Raw genomic sequence first — 23,557 nt, forward strand, 5'->3', positions numbered from 1 at the left:
GGTTCGTTACCTGTTCTATAAAAGTGTGGTCAGATATCGTAACGACATCATTAACCGCAAAATGAGATTCTTGGTGCTATTTTCTGTGCTCTTCGCGCTCCTGTGCGCCGCAGTGGTAAGAGATTTTGTATATTTTTAAATAAGTTTGGTATATTGGTAGTTTGATCAGAATACTTGGCATAATGGCGAATATTAATGATCATTTAAAAAAAAATGAGATGGCCCTGTGGTAAGAACGAGTACATTTTAGACGATGTTTTCGGGTTCAAACCCAGGCAAGGCACCGCTGAATTATCATGTGCTTTATTGTGCTTATAATTCACCTCGAGCGCGGCAGTGAAGGAAAATATCGTGAGGAAACCTGCATGAGTCAATTTCGACGAAATTTTGCCAAAAAATAACGTGGTGGAATATACTCCTTACCTTCTCCTCTAGGAGAGAGGAGGCCTTAGCCCACCATTGGGAAATTTACAGGCTGTTAATGTAAAAAAATTATGGGCATGTAATTACGTTTTTAATTCTTTCAGGGTGAATTCGACTACACTGCAAATTACGCCAGACTTGCTTCCAACGTCCCGCCCAATGTCAACGTCCGAAACTTGGTGAAGTCTCTACATGCCAGCAGAAACCTACATCATCACTAGCTATCCTTCAAAATGAAGTAAATACGACTTCAAACTATAAATATCTGATTTTGTAAATTCCTAACAATAGACCGATTATATGCACCAGCACATATATCCCACTAATTTATATTAATGTTCAGTAATCGAAACTAAGGTTTTATATAAAAGTAATAAAGCGTGCTATTATCTGATATTGTGTTTTTTAACATATAATAAATAGTATGTTAGTGTGATATTATTATTAATGCAATTCTGGGTACTATATTATTAACGCCACAGCAGAAAGTGCCACTCAAACCAAAGTCCATATTGAGTCGGGACAAACTGGAGAGTCCAGTCCACACCGACGGGCTTCTTTCTAGGTTTGTGTCAGGATAGGAACGCGCTAAAGTTGTAAAAAATGTAGTTTTGGTATAAGTATTGTGTATACATACCCATGCATTTAGTATAAAATGGCTTTTTCAATATAACAAACGAAACTTACATGCAGGGCCGGATTTAAGGGTATGCAGGTGGGGCATATATCCTAGGGCCTCCACAGTACAGGGACCCAATATGAAGATAACGAGTGGACAATTTTAATGTATTATGTTTATATATCTACAGTCAAATTATAAAAATATTGTTGTGACTGATATAAAAATTAAACATATTAATGGGTAACACGTGATCCTTCGCATTTTTCCAACAGATTTTTACAAGTTTTGAAGCTTGTGACTGGTTTTGTTTTCATTTAATTTCCTTGTAAACTGATAACGTCTGTTCTTACATTTTAGATTTGCTTTAATATATTTAGTCAGAGCGCCGCTCTCTACCCGGCTAGTAAGTTTTCTTTATATTAATTCTTTATTAAATCGTAACAATTTAGTAAATTCTAATTTAGAATCCTCTTGAATTTTCTGCACATCGACTGTGTAGCTCTCAAAAATAAGACTATGACCTTCTGAAGACTTTGACTTCTACGTACAGCTATCGTCCCATATTTAGTGAGACAAAAATCGGCAACGCTATTAATATAAAAAATTGAAAAATCTGACTGACAGAAATGAGAATGTTCGAATTAATTTGTAAAATAATATTTAGTAGCAAGATAAATCATTTTATGCATTACCTTTGCTTGGTTGTATGGCTTTATACAAGTCCCTTTGGGTCACATATATTCTACTGTCAATCACCAATACTTTGTATTTTTGTGTTGGATTGGAGATCTTTGTAACTACAGGCACAAGGGATATTAAATTTTAGTCGCCAAGGTCGGTGGTGCATTGGTAGATTATGGAATGATTATTTTTCATTCAATACCAATTTTAATGGCCAATAGTCTGCACTTAACATGTTCAATACGGAGCGTAGTCAAATACGCCACGTATGTATCTCCCTTGCGGCGCGGTTTAGAAAAACGTAGATTTCTTAGTCGTGCAAATACCGTAACCTCTATTTGATATATTGTAGGAAAGTGAACATGTATTTATATGATGCCTATTGAATACAGAATACTACGGTGTACCTATTTTAATACGGAGTCTCTTTGACCACTTACCATTACTATTATTACTACACCATTTGTCGTATCTCCACAATTTGAGAACATTCCGATAGCCGCTACAGGTAGTATCGGAATACTTGGCGTTGATATTTCGAGCCTTGTTCAGTTCCGCGGTCAATTGGAAGGCAAAGCCAAATTGGCTTCAAAAAAGCTGGGTGTGCTCAGCAAGGCGAGACAGTATTTCACGTCGGCCCATCGCCTAAAACTTTACAAGGCGCAAATTCGGCCTCACATGGAGTACTGCTCTCACCTCTGGGCGGGTGCTCCCCAGTATCAGCTCCTTCCATTTGACCGCATTCAACGTAGAGCGGCCCGAGTTATCGACGATCAAGCCCTTTCCGATCTCCTTGATCCTTTGGCTTTGCGTAGAGATGTTGGATCACTCTGCATCTTCTACCGAATTTTTCACGGGGAATGTTCCGAGGAATTGTTCGGATTAATCCCGGCTGCTGAATTTCACCTTCGGACATCTCGCCAAAACTCTAAGTTTCACCCGCACCACCTTGATGTCCGAAAATCCACAACAGCGCGATTTCTCAGACATTTTCTGCCTCGCACAACTACTTTGTGGAACCAGCTTTCGCCGGCGGTTTTTCCGAACCGATACGACATGGGAACCTTCAAGAAAAGAGCGTACTCCTTTCTTAAAGGCCGGCAACGCACCTGCAAGCCCCCTGGTGTTGCAGATGTCCATGGGCGGTGGTAGTCACTTTCCATCAGGTGAGCCTCCTGCTCGTTTGCCACCTATGCCATAAAAAAAAAAAAAAAAAAAAAAAACCACACTGATGAAATAAAATTCGATCATATCACATACAGTTTTAGTTTCATAAAAGCTACAGGGTCTTATAAGCCCTATACCGGTATTATGATAGTTATATACGAGGTCTTAAGTGCCCCGTACCGCAGGAATAGAACAATATAAAAAAATGATGCCGCTACCAGCTTGTTACGATATTGTGGCCTATTTTCCCTTCCACCGATTTATGCCACGAAATTAATAAAAACAAATTAATTCTGCTTATATATATTTTTATTATATCACATTATAATTAATCACTGTATCTGCGGCGTGAAGGGAACATGCGTTCGTAATTAAGATTAATGTCAGATGGATGAGCGCCCGGCCATTCGCGTCGAGACTGCCTGCCTATAGGTATGTAATCGTACGGCACCTGTAATATAAAATACAATAAAATGTACTATATGTTTATTGGAGTTGGGTGCGGTTGCGGGCTCTTGTCTCGGAATCCTCTGATCAATCAAGTATTTTATCACCAAAACCAAAAAGTAACCCTATCAATTTGTCCTAGACGTTATTTCTGGTGTTTTTCAATTATTTTTGGGAGCGAATAGTTTTATCCTTAAAGGAGTTTATTGAATTAACTATGTGTTATAGCTAGGATAGTCATCTGGTCTTTATTTTATTTAAATTTGGTTAAAATGTTTTCGTATGATTAAAAACAATATTTGTTCTGAATTTTTTCAATCCATAATATTCAAATGTTAGTTGGTGGAATAAATCACGACTTAAACCGAAATTAATAAAAGTTTCACATAAGATATTTCGGATAGGTAAATTTTTATAACACACTGACTGACACCCTAAAAGGATTATTTCAATATACTTGGCGGTAGGGCTTTGTGCAAGCCCGCTTGGGTAGGTACCACTCACTCATCAGATATCCTACCCCTAAACAACAGTTTGCAGTATTGTCGTGTTCCGGTTTGAAGGTTGAGTAAGCCAGTGTAGCTACAGCCACAAGGGACATAGCATCTTAGTTCCCAAGGTCGGTGGCGCATTGACAATGTAAGGAATGGTTAATATTTCTTACAGCGTCATTGTCTATGGGTGATGGTGAACACTTACCATCAGTTGGCCCATATGCTCGTCCGCCAACCTATTCCATAAAAAAACATATTCATGTGCTCTCCCGAAACTCAAAAGATCTCCATAACAAACTTTATCCAAATCGGTTGACCCGTTTAAGCGGCTTAATACAGACAGAGTTATCTTCGTATTTGTAATATAAGTATAGAATAACTATGGCGACATGACGTAACATAAATTATAGGCTCAGAGTTCCATGGCTTAGCTAAGATGGGGTGCGAATAACAGGGTCAAATAAGGTGGGGATGATTTGACGCACGTAATTATTACAAAGCGATATCTTTGTTTCATTCATAATTGTTTTAAAAGCTATCCACTGTAAGTACACTAAGGAAATAAAAGGTTATCTGTATTTTTACAATACTTAGTACATTCAAATAGTATGTTAAAGAATTTTAGGTAGGTCGGCTGCCTCTATCAGCCATGCCACTGTAGCTCTTGGCTCAGAAACGTGCACACAGATTCTCAATAAAGTTTTCCTTATCCTTACTTACTATAAAACAAAGTCGTTTACAGCTATTTGTCCCTATGTATGCTTAGATCTTTAGAATTATACAACGGATTTGGATGCGGTTTTTAATAGATAGAGTGAATCGAGAGGAAGATTTTTGTATATAATACATGGGCAATATAGTAAAGGGCAGCGATAACTTTAGAAGTTTTTTTGTAAATAAACAAATTGTAATATCAGTAATATAAATAATATATTTTAATATCAGTAAAACAGTCATGCGAAGACGGGGCACGGGTCGCTAATTAATAATATAGTTAATAAAATGATTGCCAAATAAATTGAAGATGTTAGTCATAAATATGAACAACTCACCTGCGTGACCACATTCGTTATTAAAACGAAGACCGTGATGGCAACGAGTAGAATATTCATTGTTTCTTGATGATTGTTAAGGGATTACACACAAATATTTATGTTACGAATTTTTCGTGGCTGGAACGCAATAATTTCTAATTAAAATCGCGTTATCGACGCTAACGCAAGTAATCTTGTTTGATTATTCTTTTTAATTGGCGATGAATCTCTGATGTGTACATATTAAGATGTTCGAAACAATTAGATTCTAATTTCAATTTAATGAAAGCTATAAGAAGATGCTTTGGTGGAAGATTTTAAGTTCACGGGCAAAATCCCAAAATATTCGTTCCCTAACTTGCATGGCTGGATTTAGGAGATTGCAACCGGGGCAATTTTTCTGGTTCCTGGTACAAGAGAGGGAGCCCCACAATAGAGGTTCTGAGGAGTTTTAATATTATATAATGTTTAAATATCTGGATATCATCAAATTATAATAATATCACAAATTATTATTGTAAAAGATGCCGATACAAAGAGTAAATAAATTATTGACAGAGAGAGACGAACAAATGGACCTGGTCAGTAAACATGCAAGAGAAATCAAAAGAGACCATTAAGTAAAACTCAAGTTTTGTAGTTTTCTTATGAAATTGGTGATGGGTTTAATTCCCCTCGAATTTAAAATTTGTCATACTTACAAGTATTTAAGTAGGTAAACAGGGATGAAGAAAGCAGGATGAAAACAGCAGACGTAAAGAATTAAAGAGAAGATGACAGTAGTGCGTATGTACTTCTTTAATTTAAACGTTCAATAAACAACAAATCAACGTAAGTTTGGTATCGATAGAAATATTTCATATACATAACTTATATTTAATTGAGCCACCAACAAAGATGTTAAATCTCTTAAGCCTGAAGTTATACTGGCTCACTCACGTTTTAAACCATACACCACAATACTCTTCAGCTTGGCGTTAGGATATGATGACCTTCCTAGAAGTTCTTGCACAAAACAAAACTATGCAAACGGGAAAACTTATATTTAATAATTGTAATACAAAAGATATGTATATATTTATTTGAAATAATATATACGTCTCTAAAATATAAAATATTTTATATCCACTACAGTTGTAAATTATAATTTAACGAGCGAGTTACGAAAACATTTCTTGCAACAAATATGTATTTTCTTTTGGTAACTTCATTTATATTTAACATATATTTATTTGAAGCAACCGTAAGTATTTTTTGTATACATTTTATGTAAATTTCACTTTATTAAAGCTATAAAATAATTTTTCGTTAATTTAGCTACCACTGATATTACCTACCTACTGCCATCTAAGATGTTATTATTTAGATTTTACATAATTGTACTACTGCTTCTCCGTTTTTACTTTATTCTTAGTTCTCTTTTTAATCATTTATCAATGTTTTATCTCCTAATTCTCTTTTATGACTGGCAAGTGTTTTCTTTATGATAATGTGAATCCCGTACTGTATTTAATATAATTGCGGTGTATTTGTAGGAATTTTAATGATTATCTCAAACTGATAGTTTTGACCATATTTTATATAACGAAATAATATAATGATTTATTTGTTAAAATTTAACTGTAATAAAATACCTTTCAGCCTCAACCAGACGGTTATAATCCAGAAATAAATGATCAATTCGAAAAAACAACAACATTAGACGATAAACCTTATAAATCATTAAATTCTAACGTCATCGATGAAAACAATGAAATACTTGATAAAGAATTCGAATCACACAAAGAAAACAAATCACAAATATCAGATGTCGAAAACACACCAGTACTAAACTTTTATAGCAAAATTAAATTTGCCATACAACTATTTTTGTGTACACCGAAAATAAAATCCGTTCTTACAAATATAGGAACGTGTATCGTTAACGGGGTGATGGAAATCGTTTCTTTCTACTTACCAGCACCATTAATACCTCTCTTAGCAAGCGCAGCTGGTATGGTGATACCATTCGAACCGGTAGTAATGTTAAGAAGACAAATGCCAGTAACAAGTTACAGGCGAGCATTAAAAACAGCTGTGAACGGTTTTCTAAATACATTTGATGCTTATAAATACGATAACGATGATGAAGACCCATATATGACGAGGAGATTTAATCGAAGGTTTATGGATGGACCCAAAGAAGTCAATACAAGCAAACCTTTTGATGAATAAACTGTTTTGCTGTTGTTGATTGATTTTCAAATATTTAAACCTAATGTAGCAAATATACTCGTATTGGTATTGTGTGCAAAAAAGGTTTCATAGACCTATAAAATACTTATCAATATCAAAGTGATTTTAAACATATATTATTTCGATTATTGTATTTAATATTATCATCACTAATATCTCGCACTATCCTCAAAATTATTACCAACATTAGTAGACATTCGAATAACACCAAAAAATGGACAGAAAAATGTAGTTTTCACAACAGTCGACTTTTCTCTTAAATTTTGTTTAGCTGGAGTAAATATATCTTCTTGTATTTTCTTCTTTCTTCTTGGTTTGTCTTTAATTTTGACAGATGTGTCATTTTTATTAATGTCATTGATAGTAGAAATTTCTTTCTTATTGGCTTTAATTGGTATGGATTCCTTATCAGTATTTAATATAATTGCTCTGTCAGATAAATCAGTTTTACGCAAACTTTTAGGTCTGGATATCTCCATGCCTTTCCAGAAATGTCTAAAACCATTTTTATCTAAATATACTTTATCTGTTGGAAAATTTGCGCTGTTTCTTTTTTGTATGAAGTCTTTGAAATGATCTCTTATAACATGTACTGTCGGTTTGAGAATGTTGTATTTTTCGTCTCTGAACATTATTTCAGATAGCTTCTGCAGGTCTAAGTGTTCTTGGAATTCGCCAGATGTTTGATGGAACTATAAAAACAAAAGTTTTAAACTAAATAAATAAACTAAATCATCATCATTACAGAGTATAAAATAAAGTCATTTACCTTTCCCTATTTCTGCTTAAATCTTTAAAATTACACAACGGATTTGGAAATGTTTTTTTAATAGATAGATTGATTCAAGAGAAAGGTTTATATGCATGCCCAATATTGTAGAGAATGGCTGAAAAACTGTGAACATTGTAAGACAATCTGCAGTATATTTAGTATCAGTATTGCAACCATACGAAGTCGGGCACTTCGCTAGTTAAGAATAATATAGAAATCTGTTACAGCCTATAAAAATAAGCTGCTAGATTAGTTTATCAATCGCAATGCTAATTAGCAAAAGATTTCCTCAATTAAAAGGCCTACATAGCAGAACACCAATCGTCTAAATGATTGTGCAGTACTGTCGTTGTGATATTATGAATTTCATTTCTTAGACTTAGTATCGTAAACTTCTTGCTCTGGTTTCACTTGGATATGATCTATGTGGTCTGTTTTGGTTAAATATCTGGAACTATTCGGACGTAATGGTAGGCCATTACGTCTCTCTTGATAAAGCCACTGTTGATGAAATCTGTCATAAGGATATTGTTATTGCGTCGTCTGAGTGGCTGGCAACCTCCTACCAAACTCCCTGCTTTGAGAGCTTTGCATGATAATGAGCAATGTATTACTACAATCATTTGCTTTTGCTAAAGTTTTGCTCCTCCTCCACTAGTACGCGCCGATCGGAAGACAAGTGAAGACAGTGGCACTACCACAGTGAATATGGAGAAGAATTTACTGATAGGCTAAAGAGCTAAGGCTTCCACGAGACACACATCAACAGAATGTGACTTAGCATAGCCATAAAACCGACAGTACCTACTTGTGTAAACATAAATGAGCCTGTTGACCAAGCGATCAAAGTGAGGCAAATTATGTCCACCGTTACCGGGCCGTTGAGTTCAGATCCTCTTATTTACTAATCGGAGCTCGTTGAGTAAAAATTCTGATCTACTGAAAGTCCAAAACCAGAAGAGTGTAACAGTGCAGTGACGTAATTTGTCTTTTGGGGAGTCATTGCGAATATGGAGGTGTCTTTGTCTATAATGAAAACGGATGTTGCGTGCCTTTGGAATAGAAGTCAGTAGCTATGTGAACGCTGGGGTTTTAATATCGGCAAAATGATATGGCTATGTTTTAATTTTATGCTTAAAAATATACTTGCGGTATATTTATTTTACCAATGAGTGCGAAATTAGAAAATATGGTTTTAAAATAAAATGATTGTGGTTCACTGTGATCCCCTTGAATCAACGGCCTCATGCGATCGCTATATTTATTTTCTCAGCAATAGCCCAACTATTAAAAAGATTTAACTTGCAAAATAAAATTTTATTTTAAGCAGTAAGTGCATCTTAAAATATATTAAAATTTACAAGACCTTGCAAGCATTGCTGAATTAATACCCTTTTATAATCTTATTCGATGTAACTTACCGTAATACATAAAAATGTTAAGTAAATAAAATCGACCATAGCGAAATATTCTGGCGACGAATAATTGATTTTCATACGCAGAAATGTAATTATGATTCCGAACATTAACTTTTCACGCTTATAATACTATTTTTTCATTAACCGATTTGGTCAGTATACATTTTTACTAGTTTTTATTATTTTTAAGTGAATTGTGGAATAGGATTGATTACTTAAGTTACTGATATGGCAAATAAGACTATTACCTTATCACTAGTACTTAAAAGGTACAGTTTGCAAAAAAAAATTTTTAGGCTCTGTTTTTTCAACCTTGTATAATATAACTTTTTTATTCGGTAAAGAGAGGGAATGAAGGTATTTGTTTTTCTTAGGGACTCAACATACGTGAGCCCAGGCTTCATGATGATTTCAGTCCTATTATTGGATTTATCAGCGATCGATTGATTTTTTTTATAACCAATTAAATTTTGAATATCTAATTAAAGTTGGCTTATTTTAGCTTTTGCCAATAAAGTCATAACAACATACCGGTTTGATGGGCAAAAATGTGCAAAAATAGTATATATGTTTTACTTGGTGGTAGGGCTTTGTGCAAGCCCGTCTGGGTAGGTACCACCCACTCATCAGTTATTCTACCGCCAAACAACAGTACTCAGTATTGTTGTGTTCCGGTCTGAAGGGTGAGTGAGCCAGTGTAATTACAGGCACAAGGGACATAACATCTTAGTTCCCAAGGTTGGTGGCACATTGACGATGTAAGGAATAGTTAATAATTCTTACAGCGTTAATGTCTATGGGCGATGGTGACCACTTACCATCAGGTGGCCCATATGCTCGTCCGCCAACCTATACCATAAAAAAAAAAGTTCTATTCAAAGAGTTCTTAATTGCGTTACGTTACGTCTATAAGTAGCGCCTGTTTAGTGTCCCTGAAAAGCAAAAAGAATTATTCAAATACTATGTGACGAGTGTGATGACCTCCGTCGAGTAATGTGTACACACTACCCCTGTTTTCATGGATACGCCACTCTGAGGGTTCGATTCCCGGCCGAGTCGATATAGAAAATTCATTAGTTTTCTATGTTGTCTTGGGTCTGGGTATTTGTGGTACCGTCGTCACTTCTGATTTTCCATAACACAAGTGCTTTAGCTACTTACATTGGGATCTGAGAAACGTATGTGATGTTCAATATTTATGTATTTATGTGGTTTTAAATAAAACTTCATACATAATTTTGCTTAATTATATTTGGAAACATACCTTGATGAAAGCGTAAACAATTCCTAGCCTCACCAAAACATACCTTTCCTTTAAGCCAAAACAAATAAAATTGTTTTTTTTTTCATATTGCAAGGAAAAAATCTCAGTGAAATATTAAAAATAAGTATATTACAAAAGATCTTCGTCGTTTTCAATTTATACAAATCCACCATAAATAAAGATTAAAAAATATTAAAATTAATGTTGCCATCTTCATGTTATTGATAAATTTCCACTAGAAGTGTTGCAATATAGAAAAATTATAATATTCATTCAGAACATAAATGATTACATACTCTGAACCAATTTGGTAATTGCTTGAAACAATATTAAGATTTAAAATATTTAAAACTTTAGCGACTGTTCAGTTAAACACTTAATTATCTCTTTCTTTCATCATTGATTTGATATTCGAAAGAAAGAGACACAGCATTTGTTTACTAATCACTCGCTTAACAATGATTAAAAAGTCTGTTTTAGTTATACAAAAAATATGTTTTACAAATATCTAGTGGAAATCTATCAGAGTTATACTTTTCGAATCTGCCATTAGAATTGTAATCAACAACTAACATTAGTAAAAGTGCATGATAAACGTGTAAATATTGTCGAATGATATGATACTAAATTTAATTGTTCATTCATACGATCACGGGCACTTTTTAAATTGGTACCGTAATAATCACAATGTTGCCAATTAAAAAATTTAAACAAACGGTAGGTTTATTAATTTGACATAAAGGGATTTCTATTTCGAGCTATTTAAATAAGCAAATAAATAATGCTCTTCAATATAAATAACGACTTTTATGACAATTAAAAAAATATTGACTACAGATAAAAAATAAACGTCATAAAATATGAAAAAATAAAATATGGAATAGGTTTATTTTTTAAATTAATCAGTATATATCAAGTATTAGTGCTATTAAAGTAGTATAAAAATTACAATAATTATTATAATAATAAAAAACTTCAGAGATTTAAATTTACAAACTTTCGACGTCAAATTTTAATTCAATTCACGCGAAATAATTACGAAAAAAATCGCGTTAAATTTGCGTTATTCTGGTTATGCATAATGCGTTATCACTTTTAAAGTTAAGTTTAGAATATTATATAGTACCTACAGTTAATTTCTATATATTTTTACAGAGTATCAACAAAGAAACAATTATTAAAAAAATATCGTGATTTGAATTAGTGATCGTTCTTTGAGCGAGATTTCAATGCAACGATTTTATGTAACATTAATTCGCAACGACTCAGAACGAGGTTGTACTTCTGTCACATATACTAGTACTAGTACCTTTTAATATTTGTTTATTTGTAAAAAAAATATGCAGAAACAAAATAGTTCAAAGTAATAACGTTTTTTTTATACTGTCTATTTATAACTAATTATATTGAAACGAATGTTTATAGTACTTCAGAATAATCATCTTGCATCAGCAAACATATCGGAAATAATAGGGAATTTGCTCCTATAATTGCACTTTCAATTTAAACTCTAACACAAAACAATAAGTGTCAAATTGTAAAAACAATAAAAGTTACAAGCAGTGCGAGCAGGACAGCAAATCCATATCAAAAGAACTAAGATTTTGGACTTAACAGATATCGTATTTAACAGATATCATCGTCATTTGCTCTTATAATTGCACTTTCAATTTAAACTCTAACACCAAACAATAAGTGTCAAATTGTAAAAGCAATAAAAGTTACAAGCAGTGCGAACGGGACAGCAAATCCATATCAAAAGAACTAAGATTTTGGGTTTCTGAAATCGTATAAAACAGATATCATCACGTTTTTCAATTTGTCAATTTGAATTTCGAAAATGACAGTTGGTAAGAACATCCCTCTCGATGGGATAAGTCATGTTTTAATAATGACGTCAGCTGATGCACAATATTTATTCCAAAGTTATGTACATGATGTAGGAAATTATCTCAGAAGGCATATGAAATATCGCAGTAATAGTTCTTTACAATTATGAGCCCACGGTGCAGGATTCAATGGAGAAACAAATCCATCTGGTCCCGTAACTGTCACTGTCATCGATTTCAGTGTTGCCATTATTTTTTGTACCAATTAGGGTGAACATTATTTTTATTGGACTTTTTTTTATCTCAAAAAGGGCGAGAAAATAAGAACAAATTTATGATCATTGAATTATATGGTGTTAGACAAAATGGCGTCGTTGGATTACCAGTCCAGACAAGTTTCTAGGATTTTGAGATGGTTATCTATTTAGCAGACATAGAGAATGGACTAAGAGTTCCCTGTCAGTTTCCCTGTAAATATGGGCGGATAAGTGTGAGAGAGACGGGGCGATAATAAACAAGGATAGAAAACAGCTATTGGCCGCTTCGTCGTTTTGTCTCTTTCTAAACAATGACTATTTTTCTGATTATATTCTTCAATCCATTCTCTATATCTATGCTTACTAATAATTAGTTATTTTTCCTTACATGTAATTTTACATTTGACGTAAATATTGCTATTTATAATGAGGTTTTGACAAAAACAAAAACCAACCTATCAAAGATAAACGAATTGTTACAATTTTAGATAAAAGTACTCTGTCCTTTTCTAACACATGTTAAGTGTGACATTGGCATCAAACCTTGTAGATTCGATACAACTATAAGTGCGAAAAGGACAAAATATTTTGAGATGTTCCGTCTCGATTAGGCCTACAGGTTATTATGTATGAGGACTTTTGTCCGTTAGTTTGACTAGTTAATTGGTGGATATGTACGCATATGCTAGAGGCTCGAGGAGAATGACTACAATTCTATAGATATTACTATTGTAATATAATAAGACTTAAAAAGAATCATAGCAAGATTAAGACTAGTCGTATTTTAACCTAAGTTTCAGTCAATTCATTCATCATTCACAATCGATTAAAACGAACGATTCGATTTTGATTTGAAAATTTTTATCGATAACAATATTAATTTTTTTTTATTTAGAAAAATATCAAGAAGATCGAATATAAAAATGATTGTCGTGTTTATTTCATGTTTTAAGCTCATCGGTAAATAAATTTACTTCTTTACGTCTGTGAACCGAATGCTTGAAGTCGTGTATTATATTTACTTAAACAATATTTAAAATCGATTCTAAATTATTGCGAATATCATAAGTCGAAGTATCGAATTACATATTTTAATTATGAAAATATATATATTTATGCAATTTTTAAGTATTTTTTTTAAGACAGCGTTTTTATACGAAAATATAGAATTATATGTTTATATACAAAGCTAGTGTTGTTAAAAAATATAGCGAGAATCGAATACTGATTAAAAAAACACTGGAAGAAAATTATAATGTATTTAAACCGCAAATAAATACAACATTTTAAAGTATCTTTTAAGCTTAAAGTATTTTTTTTAAATCTATAATACTATCGGTTGTATCGATCATTTGTGCATTATACCTAGTGTTGCCATATGCGAATCTGGCATTTTTTACAATTTGCCTAACCAGCCCGTAACATTTGAAAAAATTTAAAACGCGTTTATGTACAATATATTCTTTTTTTAAATTCATAGACGAAAAACGCTAATAGATTCAACACGCTAAACCGCCATATAACCTCATCGTCGCTTATTTAATAATTCTATAAAATTTATGAAACTTTCTATTTATTTAGATTTAAATTTTAGACCTAATATTTATCACGGAATAATTTTAATTAAAAAAAAACAATTAATTGAGAAAAATCAAAGCGTGCAACACCAAAAGATTACCATATTAAAAATCTGCATAGCCATTTTAAAACCACAGACTAAAAAATGTCAAAAATTAGTGCCGCTAAATTTAAAACAATTCTTTAACACTTATGCTGTATTTTAGACCCGAATTCGTGTAATATATCGCAAGCCATTTCAAGGTCATTCCGCGTGATACCCAATGCTCTCACTACAATGTCCTTTGGATAACCCTCCCCAACTAAACGGGCGATGTAGTCTAAATTTATATTTTCATACGACACATTATCACCGTACTTCCTGCCGTGCTTATCGTGTGTCAGTGGGTTGATTTTTTTGGCTGTAACAAAGAAATAAATAGTTGAAATATATTATCATAAGTCACAAATATAATCTCTAAAATGGCGACAACAACAACAGCCTGTAAATTTCCCAATTCTGGACTAAGGCCTCCAATAGATATATATTCCAAACCTTCTCCTTTGCGAAGAATTTGCCTATCAAGAAATAGAGAGAATTCCAATGTGGGTTGGTGGAATACACATGTAGCAGAATTCCTATGAAATCTGACACATGCAGGTTTCCTCACGATGTTTTCCTGAACCGCCGAGCACGAGACGAATTATAAACATACAACACAAATTAAGGACATGAATATACAGTGGTGCTTGCCTGTAACCCGCAATCATCGGTTAATATGCACAAGTTCTAAGCACTGGGCCATCTCAGATCAAAATGGTGACAAGTCATTTTAAACAAAAAATAAACTTACGTGCAACCGCTAATTCATTTTTCTCCACCGCAACATTTTCGTACGGTGGATCTTTGATCTCTTCAGAGGGAAATTTCGGCATTGTCGTCGATTTCGTCGGTTGGTTATCCAAGCTGCCGCTAGTCGTTGACGGTAAGGATCTTTGTCTCGGCGGCGCTCTATTCTCCACCCTCGTATCCCGATCGAAACTTGACCGATCGTTCTGTCTATCCGGCTTATCCGGCCTCTCTGGTGGATTTCTGAAGTCTATATGTCTTTCTTGCATGTATCTCTCCGTATGCCTGTCCAAAATCCTATTCTCTGAATTAGATCTATCCGTTCTGTTATCTGAAACGCTTCTATTTTCTAACCATTCTGATGATCTTTCGTGTCTCTCCTTGTCTGCGAGTCGGTCGTTCAAGTGTCTCGTGTCGGCTAATCTGTCCGGGATGGCTCGTTCTGGCCGGTCCGTTATGTGTCGTTCGGGTCGGTTGTCAGATTTTTCTGGTTTGGGGTCGGATGGTGTTCTGTCTAATGGTTGTCGTTCTGGTGGCGGTGCGGGTAAAGGTCTGCTGTTTGATTGTGGTGTGCAAGCTCGTCTTGGCTTTTCGAATGCTCTTGGATCTGGCGGTATCTGAAAAACGTTATAAGCAATCATTGACAATGTTATAAGGGAAGGGAAAGGCCATATTCGAAGGAAATGCTTAAATCGCAGATTTTTATAAGTGGTTTTATCTTCAGAAGCAATCCTTGAATACAGCCATTAAATTAAAGTGTAGCTGAATCCTTTTCTTGGTAGAACTCTTCGCGGAAGTTTGGATATGTTATATGAAAAAGTAAGTTCGTGCAAGAAAATTAAGATTGAATTTGGTCTAACCGATAACCGTATTTTTAAATTCTTGTTAAGTACAAATTAAATGAATAATCTATAAGAATTACAGCTGCAAGATTTTAGAGTGATCAAAATGTACCGTATTCGTAAAATTATTGGTCAATAAGACAATTTATCTATAATAATTATATGAGTATTTTAAACTTTGATACCTCGTGATTTCTGGTGTCGATGAGACCCGTGATAGTTTCGGTTGATCCAGTGATGACGGATGTGAGGCGGTGTCTGGAATCCGGTTCGGGTTCCAAGGATGAGCGGCGTCGAGGTTCTACTTGAAAAAGAAGTCCTATTGTAAAACAAGGAACGATGCGTCTACGTATTTGGGCTTTGTCAGTATATTATATCGCAAAGTGGTGCCTACTTGCTTCGAAAATGAGATGGGGCTGCCCGGTGGATGTCAAAATTCCAACTAGTACTATTAAACCTCGGTTTTTAATATTCGAAGACTTTCTAATTCGTGTTCTGATACAACTGATTTAGATAGAGCTGTTGTCAATTTTGTGGTGTTAAAACCTTTGAACTCTATTGAGTTAGCACCAAAAAGAAATAAGTAGAAGTAATAAGTAGTATTTTGTAAATCTTTAATAGTGTCACAGCGATTTACCAACTTACTATCACATGAATGTTACTTTTATGTATATGTGACTTGAGACACAACTCTACTCACTCATCAATATAATAAAACAATATAATAACATATTCTACTGGCAAGCAACAATACTCAGTATTACTATGTTCAAGTTAAGAGTGAGTCAGATGGCTAAACAAACTGTGGCGAGAGGGGCATTCAACAGAGGATCCGCAGCGTACCCATGAGGGCGGCAGAAGCGAGGTCCTGTACGCTAGAGGCGGCGCCGAGCGTGTCTGCGGGCGACAGACTTTTGCGCGGCGGCAGAGGTGGCGCTCGCAGTTCCCCGTACGCGTTCTCGGCGGGCGCGGGCGCGCGGCGGGCGGCGCGCGGCGAGTGTCGCGGCGACGCGCCCGCCGAGCGCGCGCCGGGCCGCAGCGCCGCGATGGTTGACGTCGCCGCGTTGAACTCAGCCCAGTCCTGTGGCGCCCGCTCTTTGTACTTTTGTAGTCGTTTCAACGACAAATATATATATATATATATGTATATATATATATATATATATCGGTATATATTAATGTATAGTACGACACAACTTAGATGTCGCATCGGCAAAATTCGTAAAACCGATCACATCCGAATTAAGTACGCCATCCCCAATTATCAATATTTATTTCTCATGCGAATATGATCTTTGCACAAACGTAATAACTTGTAATATCATATGACCTAATATATTCGTCAATTTGACGCGTCGATTTACATGCACTTGCTATCTCTGACGTGAGAATCTATAGCGACGAATAGCGTCAAATGTCGCGATAGGGAGCTATTTCTATTGGTTATGTAAATCGGCAGTAATCGGTTTTATTTTCATTCCATTGCATTTTCCGATGCTACATCTAATTTGTGTCGTACTATATTTATTTGTATTTAGTGTGTAATATATTAATTTATCGTTAAGTCTACTTGAATTTTATAATATAAAACTAATTGATATTGTACCTACACCATAAATCTGTACTACAAATAATCTCAACTAGATTCAGGGTTTCTGGAAGAGATCTCTTGTTAGAGATAACTTATCCCTATGTACACATTTTTCATCTATATAATTCTCTGTATATTCTGTTGGTACATAAATAAATAAATAAATATACTTTGATGCACAAATTTGTGTTATAGAGCCGACATGGGCATTGGGTGCAGCCATAGAAAACTTGGTCGATGTACATGAATTCGACTATGACAAGCATTATTAACTTTCTATGTAAAATAGGGAGGATGCGATATTTTTATTTTTGTGTTTATTTTAAAGAACTCCATACTGGATAGACCACAAGTACATATATTTAAATTTTACATCAGGTGTAGCCATAGAAAACTTGGTCGATATACATGAACTCGACTCCGACGAGCATTATTAACTTTCTATGTTCTTCATGTATTTAACACTGATTGGTGGAAAATATGGAAGATGCGATATATTTATTTTTGTGATTATTTTAAAGAACTTCGTATGGGATAGACACAACAAGTATATTAAAAATCTAAAACACTGTAATTTACTGCAAAAATGAGATTTCAAAATGACAATTTAAATTTTCACGTGAAAACTGATCTATACATATCGTACTTGTCCTCACTGGCTTTCATGCATTTTGGCATGACATTTTTTGACTCGACCTTTGAGATACTTTTTTGTAAAAAATTAAAGCTGACTCAATCGAAATCGAATCGATACTCCACAAAAAGCCGTGTTGACGAATGTTTTGTGCCAATGTGTTCATGTACTTCAACAAAGTTCTCAAATAAATGATTTTTGACTGGATCGTCTTACACAAAACTGAAATAAATGTGCTATCAAGCTAAAAAGAGGAATCTGGAGTTTGCTTTGACAAACCTAACTATCATTTTAATTCGACAAACGCAATTTATTTTCGTTGCAATGTTCACTTTTTTTTCTACTATATCCTCAAATAAGTAGTCATAATATTATATTTGCATGTTCCCTATTAGTGGGAAATCCCTACATACCAAATGAAATATGCGTATCCGAATTTCACTGAGCAGCATTGGACGAGGTGTTACTTACTAATACATCAAGAGTAAATCGTATCAAAATAAATCGAAACGTGGCTTTTGAAATCTTTTGAGCTGTCTATTTTTGATAGATCTAGTTATTTGTCTTTATGTCTCGAATTATTTATTCCCCCAAGTTTGAAAGTTGAAAATAAAATGCATATGCTTCGAAAAGCTCGTACAATAATGTACATTTACAGTTCATGATACTGAGAGAACAGAGAATACATCTATAATACACACTTAGTTACTATAATCATGGCTATTCTGCCTTGAGAATGATTGGCTCGTGTTTTTCGAGTGTCCAAAAGCCCCTCGATCTACAGACATCCCACTAAGACAGAAATTTGAAAAAAGTCCTCCCTTTTTTATTCATTGTAATTCAAGCAACCTAAATAAATGTGATGCATTGCAATCTAACTCAATTTGGAGATGATACAACAATGATTCATTCATAAAAAAAAAACAATCCATGCTCCATGCAGTCATGCCATCGTCTTATAACATTTGAATAAAAAAAAAACAATCCGAAAAACATTTCCGTCGTTACAGGATGAAAGGACAAGCAAGGAAGCAAACGCAAAGAAAAAACAAAAAGCACATTCATTCAAGCGTATATTGTCAACATTTAAATTACACTTATAAATAAATAATTCATGGACATCATAAACATAAAAACTACAATCTAAAAATAATATGCAAATTAAAAAAAAAACTTAAACTATAATCCATAATCTATGGACATGCATAACCAAACTTTATATGTATACCTGCGCTTTTAATTTCATTTGAAAAAAAAAATTGTGATTTTTTTTTTATCGGTACTAGTGACGTCATGTGCTCAGTGTTGCCATCTATCTATGAAATATTATTATTTTTTGTCAAATTAAATAATTGATTTCAAGCACAGCTATACATATAGTACAAACAACTAATTTATCTTGCACCATGCCATTTAAAATCAATAATTTAAACATGTATTATATTTAATACATACTTATATTAAATACTTCCGTCCTTGCTTACAATGTATTATAGAAAAAAAATATTATAAAAAAATAATAATACAAACTGCATTCTTTACGTCACCGGGGAAGATAAAATGGCGCGAAAAGGCGGCCATATTGATATTAATTACTCCAAAAATTACATTAATATTTTCAGTCAAATTTGCAATCATTTGTTTATATATAAAATATTATAAATAAAATGAATTCATTCAATTATTCAATACAAAGTGAATAATATTCGATCATTTATCTTCTAAAATACTTAACGTTGTAAAATAACGTACAATCGCTAGAAAAAAATCATTCATTCATTCATACAAATTAAATGTAAACAAATTCCCTTTTTCTTATGACAGTACGTTTTACTAAAGATAAAATTAATTCATATTCATATTCGGACTGTAGTTTAATATTATATTAATGTATAAAAAAGGCGGATTATTTAATTTCGATAATACTTAATAATAATGAAATCATACAATAAAACTATATTATTAAAATACTTTGATATAAATCTACGAAATGCTTTAGTCAATCTTTGAGTAGCTATTCTTAAGTAAACATCAACGGTAGATGAATTACTTTTAAATACAAATTTAAAGTATGTATACGAATTGAATCGCTTCATTCAACAAAATAAGCAATTTGTTGAATTTAAATTGTAAAAAATAGTTACTAATTCATGAGAAATTTTCGAAAATTTTTTTAATGTTCGTGTAATGAATTTTAACAAAATTAAAATGATTTTGATATTTCATGAGCGAACCCGATTTATCTCTATAGATTAAACTAAAGTCCGCATACAAAGAATAAACCAAGCGCGTGCAAATCAGCACACTAGTACGAAGTGAAACGTTTTTACATCAGAAACGTTACGCACACAAACGTTGCACTGAGAAAATGCCCAAAACGTTTCACCGAAACAATTTATAATATAATGGAATGTTATCGACGTTATTTTCCGCGAACTAAACATGCTGTGACTTGGTCCGTCTCTGCGAAACAAACGACATACTTTGACTATGCTTACATGCGACGTATGAAACTTGATTGCATTGAAATATGAACCTTATATATCAAACAATAAATTTCAATTTTATATAACGAGAATTTTTCTCGATTAGGACTTTGTTTTGTTCTGTTCCGGTTTAAAGGACGTATAAGGACATAAGTTGGTTGTAAAGGTTGGTAATGCATTGGTGATGTAAGGAATACTTAATAGGTGCCAATATCTATGGGTGATGGTGACCACTTACCATCAAGTAATCCATTTGACTACCCATTTTATAAAGAAAATTTAGAAATTTCAATACTTAATTGATTCTGTCATATTAAATCGAAACGAAATAAAACCTGCACAGACTAAACAAAATCAAATAATAGCTAGAAAAATACTCCAAAGTGACAATAACTCGAATTATCAATGCAAAAAAGTTTCAAATATACAAACGAAAAAAAAAACAATGAACGCTATGATATATGACAAAACAAAAAGCACAACATAAACCCACATACATACATGCGAGTGACGTCAACAAAAATGCATGAACCGTGCAAATACTCAACAAAAACATCATTTACATTCACATACACAGTCATTATGATTATTCTTACGAATTATTAATTACTACATGATATAAATAAAACTATTTTAAACGGATTTTAGTTTTTATTAAGTACTGTGTTCTCATCTCAAGTGATAACTTCCTAATTGAACCTTCGTTACGTAACGCGTTACGGCGTCAGTCTATCTGCCTTCCCTTTCTCTCATGCATCCGGCAGTTATATGCAGGCAAGAATGCTACTTATAATGTTTTATGTACATTCAAGAATGTAATGTAACTAATAATAAATATATTTTATCATTATCATTAAATATAAAACAAAGTCGCTTACCGCTGTCTGTCCCTATGTATGCTTGGATCTCTAAAATTTCGCAACGGATTTTGATGTGGTTTTTTTAATAAATAGAGTGATTCGAGAGAAAGGTTTTTATGTATAATATATGGACAATATTATAAATAAACTATGTAATGTCTCATGATTTAAAATTAAACGTTATAAGACATGTATTTTTTTTTGTGGAGATCGACATGTAACAAAACATTCGTAGATTATGTCGAAATTACAATACAAATAATAGACTATTTGAGAATGCGAAAAATAAATAGTGAATTATTGTAATCAGTGTATATTATGAGTTTAAAAATAATACTTAATTTATTCAAAAATCCATAAATAAAAATGCATTTTTTCAAACATGACGTGACACAAAACGCTGATTGGCCGTGCTTATGATGAAGTCACTTTCTTGTTTTCCTTGCTTTTCTACTATATGTACCACAGATTAAAATACAGGAAAGTGACGTCACCGACCCCATCGCAGCGCCATATTGTCCAAGTAGCATTTTTGCGCGCTATTTAAATATGATATTTTCCGAAAAAATATATACAAGAAATAAAAAAAAAAACTTTTACTGGGTTCCTTAACTTCTACTAAATAATATAAAATGGATTTTAAAAACCCAGTCAAATAGCTCATTTTAGTAATTAAAATAACCATGTCACTAACTATTACTAATTTACCAATTAACTACTATGTTATATAAACTCAAATAGGATGTCCGGTAAATACTTTTTTAATGTTTGATGTAATTCGCGTGATAAACGAATGCTTATACAAATACGTCACAAATTCAATTACTATTTTTCCTCTATCGTCAAAGATACTTATATTATTTATTACACCTATTGTATTGTTTACTGCTTGACATAACCCATTCATTGAAAACGTCATCTTGACTCATCTATATTTATGTAATTTATAAAGAAAATCAGATGATTTGATTTTATCTTCAAACTCTTTAACACCCCACTCCATTACACGAACTATACCTCCCCTCTTTTAGTGTGTAACGCACTTTATAGGACAGATAATGAATAAATATATCTAGGCTAGTATCAATTAATAATACCATTATTAATTATATCATACTACCCCCTAATAATGAGAACACATACATATGTAATATACACATTTAAATTAAACTAGTTATAACGGATTATAATAATTAATATACGCGATTCAAATCCGTTATAACTAGTTTTATTTATATGTGTAATAATCGCGAAAATTTAAGACAACATTATGTAATATACACGCAAACCCGTTTAAAATAGCTCTATATATGTTATTAAATTATTTCTTATGTAATAACTAAAATGAATATTATTTATTAATATTCATATATCGAAATTTTTATTTATATATGTCGTCAAATAGTATATAATGTTATTTACCTCTGAATCGTCAATATCGTCCGTCAATCCGTTAAACGTCGCGTTTCTCGACGACCAACCGTTCGAACTACTCGATATTGTTACTTCAGAACCTGGAAATATTCATTATTAATTATTATTATTATTCTCACACAAACACTAACACACGCGTACACACACACACACACATAAACACACGCTTGCGCTAATTAGTCTAATTTCTATACTTACAACTTACTATGATTCTAAATATATAAGTATTGGACAACATCACATACATTACTCTGATCCCAATGTAAGTAGCTAAAGCACTTGTGTTATGGAAGGTCAGAAGTAAAGACGACACCATGAACACCCAGATCCAAGACAAGATATAAAACCGGGCCGGGTATCGAACCCGGGACCTCGGAGTGGCGTACCCATGGAAAAATTAAAATTATATTTATATATGTTATACTTTTTTTTCTTTGCGTCAATCAATTGAAAACTACTGTACGTATCTGTATGAGATAAGGACCAATTTTTTACTCAGTTGTGTAGAATATCATCGAGAGGAAACCTGCACGTAATCGTATTCCGGTATAATTTGACCATTCGTAGTACAAAAGTATTGAGACAGACTTAACAATCCTATTTCTTTCTTATTTTTCTATTAGACGTAAGTGCTTAAAGTTTTCTTAATGTCTTGTACTT

General features: G+C 33.2%; 2 protein-coding genes and 2 long non-coding RNA genes across 7 annotated transcripts in view; 1 reads left to right on the plus strand and 3 right to left on the minus strand.

Moving 5' to 3' along the window:
• LOC124540621 lies at nucleotides 1-817 on the plus strand. Its single transcript, XR_006967153.1, has 2 exons — nucleotides 1-115; nucleotides 528-817. It is a non-coding gene; the product is annotated as an uncharacterized LOC124540621 (long non-coding RNA).
• A 2,375-nt stretch (nucleotides 818-3,192) lies between these two features.
• On the minus strand, nucleotides 3,193-6,744 carry LOC124540624. 2 transcript variants are annotated; one of them, XR_006967157.1, is made up of 3 exons: nucleotides 6,503-6,744; nucleotides 4,887-5,006; nucleotides 3,193-3,344 (listed from the first exon to the last, which is right to left on the minus strand). It is a non-coding gene; the product is annotated as an uncharacterized LOC124540624 (long non-coding RNA). The 2 variants fall into 2 exon arrangements; XR_006967156.1 differs by lacking the exon at nucleotides 6,503-6,744 and adding an exon at nucleotides 5,808-6,054.
• Nucleotides 6,745-7,228: 484 nt separating this feature from the next.
• Nucleotides 7,229-9,450, minus strand: LOC124540615. The gene is made up of 2 exons (XM_047118284.1): nucleotides 9,297-9,450; nucleotides 7,229-7,795 (listed from the first exon to the last, which is right to left on the minus strand). The coding sequence occupies exons 1-2, from the start codon at nucleotides 9,399-9,401 to the stop codon at nucleotides 7,253-7,255; spliced, it is 648 nt and encodes a 215-aa protein (XP_046974240.1). The 5' UTR covers nucleotides 9,402-9,450; the 3' UTR covers nucleotides 7,229-7,252.
• A 4,451-nt stretch (nucleotides 9,451-13,901) lies between these two features.
• LOC124540614 (E3 ubiquitin-protein ligase CBL) overlaps nucleotides 13,902-23,557 on the minus strand; it is an 85,106-nt gene continuing 75,450 nt past the window's right edge. Inside the window, exons 9-13 of one of the 3 annotated variants that reach the window (XM_047118281.1) lie at nucleotides 22,886-22,977; nucleotides 16,736-16,973; nucleotides 16,078-16,196; nucleotides 15,055-15,667; nucleotides 13,902-14,622 (exon numbers count right to left, since the gene is read on the minus strand). In XM_047118281.1, the coding sequence (XP_046974237.1) occupies nucleotides 14,405-14,622; nucleotides 15,055-15,667; nucleotides 16,078-16,196; nucleotides 16,736-16,973; nucleotides 22,886-22,977 (1,280 nt within the window). In that variant the 3' untranslated portion in view covers nucleotides 13,902-14,404. Of the gene's footprint in view, nucleotides 14,623-15,054; nucleotides 15,668-16,077; nucleotides 16,197-16,735; nucleotides 16,974-20,315; nucleotides 20,581-22,885; nucleotides 22,978-23,557 lie in introns of those variants that run through there. The other 2 variants (XM_047118282.1, XM_047118283.1) reach the window with 2 other exon arrangements.

This window comes from Vanessa cardui, chromosome 26 (assembly GCF_905220365.1).
Source record: "Vanessa cardui chromosome 26, ilVanCard2.1, whole genome shotgun sequence".
NCBI classification, from domain to species: domain Eukaryota; kingdom Metazoa; phylum Arthropoda; class Insecta; order Lepidoptera; family Nymphalidae; genus Vanessa; species Vanessa cardui.